This window comes from Armigeres subalbatus, chromosome 3 (genome assembly GCF_024139115.2).
Source record: "Armigeres subalbatus isolate Guangzhou_Male chromosome 3, GZ_Asu_2, whole genome shotgun sequence".
NCBI lineage: Eukaryota > Metazoa > Arthropoda > Insecta > Diptera > Culicidae > Armigeres > Armigeres subalbatus.
In genome coordinates, this window is record NC_085141.1 from 146,361,314 (window position 1) to 146,369,515 (window position 8,202).

General features: G+C 41.5%; 1 protein-coding gene across 1 annotated transcript; it reads left to right on the plus strand.

Annotated features, from left to right (window-relative positions):
* The first annotated feature begins 4,341 nt into the window (after positions 1-4,341).
* On the plus strand, positions 4,342-7,643 carry LOC134222030 (uncharacterized). Its single transcript, XM_062701183.1, has 3 exons — positions 4,342-4,592; positions 4,657-4,850; positions 4,908-7,643. The coding sequence occupies exon 3, from the start codon at positions 4,998-5,000 to the stop codon at positions 7,641-7,643; it is 2,646 nt and encodes an 881-aa protein (XP_062557167.1). The 5' UTR covers positions 4,342-4,592; positions 4,657-4,850; positions 4,908-4,997.
* Positions 7,644-8,202: the final 559 nt, after the last annotated feature.

Here is an 8,202-nt window from a genome sequence, read left to right on the forward strand (position 1 = left end):
AACCCAGCCACACTCTGCATGGTCTTGCTTTGTAGCCGCGCGTCTTACCGTATGGCTAAGGGATCAACAGCCAAAACTTATTCTTTCTTATTCTTCGTCTACATATATATAGCACCCATTTTTTTTACCAATCTGTTTATTTATGAGGCTCAGATGTTTAATAATAAACTCTACGGAGCCAAAACATTAGAAATAATAGAACTAATTATTCCGAAGAAGTTTCAGAAACATTTCTGCGTGAGGTCTTCTTTGGTGGGGATCGGTCCATTGATCCTTCAGTAACCAAACGATCCCGTCGCTGACTAGTAGACTGCGCTAATTGCTTTTTATCCTCTTCCTCTCTCATTTTTCTGTCCGGGCTACACATGATTCCTTTCTTCACGAACCAGATCCGATCTGTATTATTTTTGAATGTCAAAGCTTCTGCTAGTTTTTGCGCGTTCCACCATTAAATTGTGAATTTCAGTTGAATCGGTATCCAATCCAATCACTTCTTCCTGAGCCACTTCAATTACGTCGTTCTGCGCTGCATCCGATGATGTTTGACCTTTCTGCATCAAATCCGATAACGACACCGGAATATGATTTCCGTTTCCCACCTTGCGTTGCCATATTCGCTTTTTTCTTTCCGATTGATCGTTCATTTTTTTGCTTTATGGATACGCATCCTTCCGGTGATCTTCCGCTCGGCACATGAAACATTTGGTAGTCAAATCCTGTGCACCTTTCTAAAATGCATAAAGATATGTATTTCAGAATGAATTTCACAGATCTATATCTAACGCAAGATCAATGTACTTCGTTTGATAAACTTATACAACACGATAGATTTCGCACTAAATAATGTTGTCCTCTTCGGTGCAGACATTAGTTTTATCACTCCGCGTTCTCCATCACGATCGATTGCACACTGGTTAAACAAATTTTTTTCTCTCACTGCCGTCCCACGATCGATTCATATTGTGCAAATAGTAAAAAAATATCACAAAATTGAAATTTGAATCTTGAAAACACTGCAGACGTTTTATAGAAGAAAACTACATACGTATTTGTCGACCTAAAGTTTTGAAAACAACTTTACGAATTAATTTTTTCGGCGCAGCCAAAATTTTTGAGCATGAGCATGAGCATGAGCATGATTGACCGCCCACGGTTGCTACTCCGTTATTGCCAGGTCAGAGTAATTACACAAAGAACCAACAGATGATGTTTGGGACTAACATCATCCTCAATGTGTAAGAACTGGTGACCCAAATTTAAGCAATACCAACGCCGGCCGTATCAATTAAGGAATGTGTAGGAAAATGTTGACGTGATACTTGCTTTGATGGAAGCCGACGAATCATCTGCACTTCCACGAGAAATCACTGGGATGTTGGATATATGGGGTAGGGCGTGTGGCAGGGTTCATTTTGGTTCGTGTATAGCGTGTAGTTTGATTTAAAACAAAAACAATCGAACGAAAGCTAATAATTTTAATTATCGACCGCACTACACAGCTGGATACGAACTAAATTTTCACTTTCTGATTAATTTACTCCCCCGCACAATGCAGAACAAAATTTCGGTGACCGGCCGATCGCTCTGCTTACTGGAGAATCACGACTGGTCAAGAAACAAATTTACACTTTCTGATTAAATTTTCTGATAATCCGCACAATGCAGAACCAAATTTTGATGATCGGCCGATCGTTTTGCTTTCCGCACAAAGCAAAACTAAATTTCGACGACCGGCCGACCGCTCTGCTTACTGGAAAATATTGGCAAACGGTGTGTAAGGTGTAGCGAAGCAACAGGAAAACATTCAAACGCGCACTAATTATTTTAGTTTCCAACCGACTGCACAACATTCGGCAAGCTTAGCGAAAACACATTTATGTTCCGATCGACTACATAAAGCAGAAAAACGATCCGGCTTCTGTTAACATTTTGCATGCTTTACGAGTACACGAGCAAATGCGCTCCAATTAATTTGATTTTTGACCGACTGCACAAAGCAGATCAAAACGATCTGGTTTCCGCGAAAACCTGACATGCTTCCAGAAAGCATAGAGAGCACTGAATAATTTATGTTCCGATCGACTGAAGAAAGTAGAAAAACGATCCGACTTCCGCGAACGTTCTGCGTGCTGTACGAAAACACGATTCGCACTAATAAATTTAATTTGTGACCAACTGCACAAAGCAGAACAAACCGATCTGATAAAAAAATAAATAAAAAAATAAGCGCTCAAGGATTGTGATAAATTTGAAACATTTTTTTGCCACTATTCGACTTTGTTGATTTACTGACAGAACGAAAGATAAGTTCGGAATTACACCCAACCAGCGACTGTCAGACCCTCCAACAATTCTTTACAAGAACCCACAATCCTGTACAAGAACTACACTGAGGAAAATGGACGTATGATTTTCAATTAAACGCCTTATGAAAATTTGCCACAAGGAATCGGTATGAATTTCAATATGTTGCCTTATGAATGATGATTTTCATTTAAAAAAAAGTAAAGTGCGGCAGACTGGATTCGAACCATGGACGTTGGGGTTGGGAGGCCGGTATGTAGACCACACGCCCATCGACGCTTGAATAGCCGGGAAGGTAACTGCGTATAAGAAGCACTGCTGGTGAAATAATCGGTCGAAGATTCATAAGGCGCCAGTTATGAATTTCGATAGTCCAGTTCGCTGAGTGTAGGCATCTGCGAAACTGCTAGACTCTCACACAAAAAAATGTAAGCTCACAATCAATCATTGTAAGAAAAGCTTGCAAAACTGTAACGTCCCATACAATACTTGTATGGGAATCCAGCACCCTCGCATACGCCCAGGTCCCATACAGGCACCGACAGGCTTCTGCACAGAACTGCTAGAAAATCCAGCAATCACAGGATGAGTGTTAGTAACTACAGAAACTAGATCTCACTGACAATGTATCTATTAAACCTATGGACAGGAGCAGATAGAAATGGTATTAGCCAACGTAAAGTCGCATATGAAAGTGAACAAGTGTCCAAAGTGAAGACGATATAGGCGCATATCTCTATTTGACCACATGCAAAGTGTACTATATGGTATCCACTCCAGGCACGCATCAGTCTTGACATACGACCCTACGATGCAAATGTTTGGAAAAGACCGAATGAAAGAGAATGTAAATGGAAACGGCTCACCGGGTAAAGTCAGGCATCCGGTCAAATTCATCACAAACTTGATCGGATTGATTAATTCATTCCAATTACTTATATATCATTTTCTTCACTGAAAAAAACATGGAAATTTTGACAGAAAATTTTATACGCGAAAATAAACGTCTGCTTCTTATCACGGCTTACTATGGTCTCAGCGGCGCAGCCAAATAATTAAGAGCCAGTTCGCGAGAAGCGCGACCCCCTTTCCAAGGGAGGTTGCAACGATATTCTCCGATTTGGATGAAATTTTCAGGGTTTGTTCATATATGTAAGAGAAGGCATTTTGCAAATTTTCAGATTTTTTCATTGAGGGGAAGTGGGGTAAAACGGCCCTTCAAAAATTATTGTTCAAAAATCGCCAAAACCAAAAAATGCAATAACTTTGGCAATGAATGACCGATTTTGTTTAAATTTGGCACGTTTTTTTCTACTCAATCAGTACTTTATACCAAGTGTTAATAGGGTTATAAAGTTGTTTACTGTAGGAGAAAATTGACTTTTTCGATAAAAAATGGCCGTTTTTCCAAAGGGAATATTTTTCACCAACAGATCTAGGATAAAAAACTAAACCCGTAAGGCAATTAAGGAACTAAAGAGCTTCCATCTCATATATAATGTAGAAGCGCCAACTCAAGAATTTCTAAGAAAATCGCAATTTTCTGCAACACTGTTTATTCAAAAGAAAGTTCGCACAAATTTTGACCCTACTTAAGTTGATGTTTTCCGATCTGGTGAAAACTGTCCAAACTTTTTTGTCTAAGTTGAAATTAAAAATCAGAATTTTCCATTAGGGGAGTGTAGGGTATAATAGTCCTTTAAAAATAAATGTCAAAAAATTCATCATTTTTTTATGTGAGTTCTAGCAGAAAACACATAAGTTTAAAAAAAAACTATTTCTTCTTCCTTTCAATTCATCTATATTTTTCGTCTCAATAGATACGTATATTCTTCGCTGATCTATATTAGATTGCAAACTATTTGCAGAACAATTTTCAACAGAAGTAAAATAGGACTAAAATAAGTGCCTTAAGCATTAGCACGTCTTTCGCAAACTGAAACAAAAATTAACGAATTCGGCGAACGTGCTTGTTGATATTTTTTTTGAATAAGCTGCAATTAATGTGGGTACCGGTTGTTGCTGCACTTCCTGGCAACGCTGCACCAATCACTGGTTGTGTATGACGTACCAATACCTGAGCAATAAAGTGATAGGTAATACGGCTATATTAGAACTATATAATAAAGGTAAACAAACCGCTTGGAGAAACGGCAAAACGTGGATAGAGTTCAGCTTCCAAATAGTGAATTATTAGATTAGATTGCTTAAAACTACAAGAAATTATATTAATATTTGCTTGTACTACATTTATCTTTAATACTTCGTGAATTTCTACAATTATCAACGTAAGTTTGGAAATAATATTGAAAATCATCGAACTGAATCGTAACCTAAAATTGATCCCTATAGCTCTAAGAGATGATCAATATTTCGGAGTATCATAATTAGATCCTGTTGGCTAAATTAGTTGAGTGCAGCGTGAGTAAAATTGAAATACTATACAGTTTTAGAAAATCAATTGAATTTGCATGATTGCAGTTTGCATAATTTGGAGAATCCATAGCTAAAAATCTACTTGTGAGAAAAGAACCCTACACTAAATTGTAAGTATTCTTCCAACAACAAAGAGAGCTTTTCCTGATTAAGAAATATAATTTTAGCTTAAGCTGGTCACGAACTAAGAGTTTCTAACTGCTGAAAGAAAGTGTAACTACGTGGTATTCTCGAACAAACTTTAGAATTTACCTAATATGGCTCACAAACTCAACGCCAACCTGGAAGGGGTCGAACCCAACGACTCTGCCAGCGCCTGTCCGGAATGCAATCGTCCAGATTGGGCCGACGATATGGTGCAATGCGAAGAATGCGAGGAATGGTACCACTTTAGTTGCGCTGGAGTAAACAGATCCGTTGAGCATCGTACATGGACCTGCAACGAGTGTTCACCAATCAGCATCAGCAGTCGTTCATCAAGAGCGTCTTCCAGTAAAGTGCTGGAGATACAACGGCTGCGTGAAGAACAGGAAATCCGTCGTAAGCGTTTTCTGCAGGAGAAAGCCTTAGAGAAAAAGCGAATCGAGCAGGAACATCAACAAATATTAGACGAGGAAATGCTGGAGAGAACTTTTCTCAAAGAGAAGTTCGCTCTTTTGGAGATGCACGAATCGAGTGAAAGAGGGAGCATAGCAAGCAACAGGAGTCACAAGAGTAATCGCGAGAGCATTCTACAATGGATGATGGATGACGGAACAAGGGAGCCTACAGGCAGTACACCAATTGGTACTGCTACACAGGTACCAAATCTGGAAACCATTCAACGCAGAATCGGACATGAAGTAAGAAATCGAGTTTCTTCCTTTACCGAGGGTAATCCAGCAGAGCCACCTCCGCAGCCTGTTGCTTCGAGTAGTCATATCCTTCCCGCAAAAGAAATTAAGCATCGATCCAACAAGCAATCCATCGTTGCAAACACAGGACCAGTTCCCAAGCCACGAGTTGCAGCTCCTCAACCTCAACCTCGTATACGTCGTTCTGTACACCAAATCCCTCCTGCACCACCTGTCAGCGCTGTAACGGATGACGCCAGCATTGATATCCCTCCGCTGCCCTTCGAGTACACTCCTTCTGAGTCATCAGATGTTGGTGTCTTTCGAAATCATAGGAGTGGCGCCAGAGTCAAGCGAGTAGCTCCACCACTTCAGAACACTCATTTGCCGACGCTAGCAGACGAAGTGACATTCCAAATACCACGTAACGTACGACATATCGAAACAGCCCGCGCCGGTGTGAACACGAGAGACGATATTTCAGTAAGCCAGGGTCCAACAACCACCCAGATCGCCGCTCGTCGTGTAATGTCCCGCGATCTACCCGACTTCGATGGAAACCCGGAAGATTGGCCCATCTTTATTAGCCAGTATGACATAACTACGGAAAATTGTGGGTTTAGTAATGCTGAAAACTTGATAAGACTTCAGCGATGCTTGAGAGGCAAAGCTCGCGAATCTGTGCGCAGTCGGCTACTTTTACCTGTATCTGTGCCCCAAGTAATCGAAACGCTTCGGATGCTCTACGGACGACCTGGATTGCTCGTAACCTCTCTGTTGAACAGAGTACGCGCCACTCCTGCACCGAGAATGGAACGTCTTGAAACGGTAATAGAATTCGGAATGGAACTTCAGGGTCTTTGTGACCATCTGCAAGCTGCCGGAGAAACTGCTCATATGAATAACCCTGCACTACTGCAGGAACTAGAGGATAAGTTGCCTTCTCAAATGAGGCTGCAGTGGGCAATGCACAAGCAAACCATGCAAGACGTAACATTGCAAACTTTCGCAAGTTATATGTCGATCGTGGTAAAGGCGGCCAGTCAAGTCACCAAAATAGTAGATTGTTCCATCGATCGACGAGTAACGGAGCAGAGAAAAAAGGGTAAACAAAATTATCAACTACTTGCACATGCATCGCAGAGTTTACCAAATAGAAGTAACGGTAAGAACAACGACGATTCAACCACAGCACGAAAGTGTCCAGTTTGCAATACGGCAGACCATCGTGTCAAGGAATGTAAGCAGTTCTTAGACCTCAACGTGGAAGGTCGCTGGAAATGTATTCACAATTTGAAGTTGTGTCGGACTTGTCTAAACCAACACGGCAAAAATCGCTGTCGTTTATCGACTAAATGTGGAATTGATGGTTGTGAATTCAAGCACCACTCGCTACTCCACTCCAAGGTGGAAAATAAGGCTAGAACAATTACTGTCGAAAATCACTCGCATCGTGATCAAGACTCGAAAACGTTGTTCCGCGTTATTCCTGTAACACTGACCGGTAGAGCTGGTACTGTACACACGTATGCTTTCTTGGACGACGGATCGGATTTAACGCTAGTGGATAAATCGATAGCACAGCAGCTAGGGGAATCTGGACCAAGTCGAACACTGTATCTCAACTGGACCAGTAACGTGACCCGGTGTGAAGTGGATTCCGAGGAAGTGTCTTTCAAGATTTCGGGAGTAAATGGAAGAAAATCCTTCCAAATTCATTCCGCCAGAACCGTATCGGAACTAAAGCTTCCCGTACAATCGCTGGACGCTGAAAGAATGTCTCAGAAGTATGCTCATTTGAAAGATTTACCTCTTCGTGGGTATGAAAACGCTGTGCCGCGACTACTTATCGGTTTAGACCAACTAAATATCGCACTGCCACTTAAATGCAGAGAAGGACGCAACGGAGATCCAGTTGCTACCAAAACGCGGCTTGGGTGGTGCGTGTACGGTGGAACTAACACATCTAGAACAGTCGGAATTAGTTGTCACATTCTTGAATTGCGGCAGAGAAACGATCTTCACGAGGTAATAAAGCCGGAATTTCAATCAGGAAGATTGCGGAGCTAAACCAAAGCTATAATTGGAATCAAACGAAACCATGCGAGCAAGGAAAATTCTAGCTGAAACAACAGTTCGATTGCATAACAGATACGAGACAGGACTCCTTTGGAAATTCGACCAATTTGAACTCCCGGAAAGCTATCCAATGGCCCTACGACGCCTCCAATGCCTAGAAAACAGGATGACCCGAGAACCTTCATTAAAACTTACGGTACTCCAACAAATTCGGGAATACCTAGAGAAAGGTTACGCTCATCGAGCAACAGACGAAGAATTAGCAAAAGCAGATCCTCGCCGAACCTGGTACCTACCGATCGGCGTTGTAACCAATCCTAAAAAACCCGGCAAAGTTAGGTTAATATGGGATGCGGCTGCCAAAGTCGACGGCATCTCTCTTAATACTGTCCTTTTGAAAGGGCCTGATTTGTTGAATCCGCTTCCAGCTGTTCTATTCCGCTTCCGTGAAAAGCCAGTTGCTGTAAGTGGAGACATACGTGAAATGTTTCACCAGCTTCGCATACGCCCTGAAGATCGACACGCTCAAAGATTCCTGATGAGAGAAGAT

Bases quoted from the DNA above. Each gene is read 5' to 3' on its own strand.
- LOC134222030 (XM_062701183.1), top strand. From the start codon at position 4,998: ATGGCTCACAAACTCAACGCCAACCTGGAAGGGGTCGAACCCAACGAC.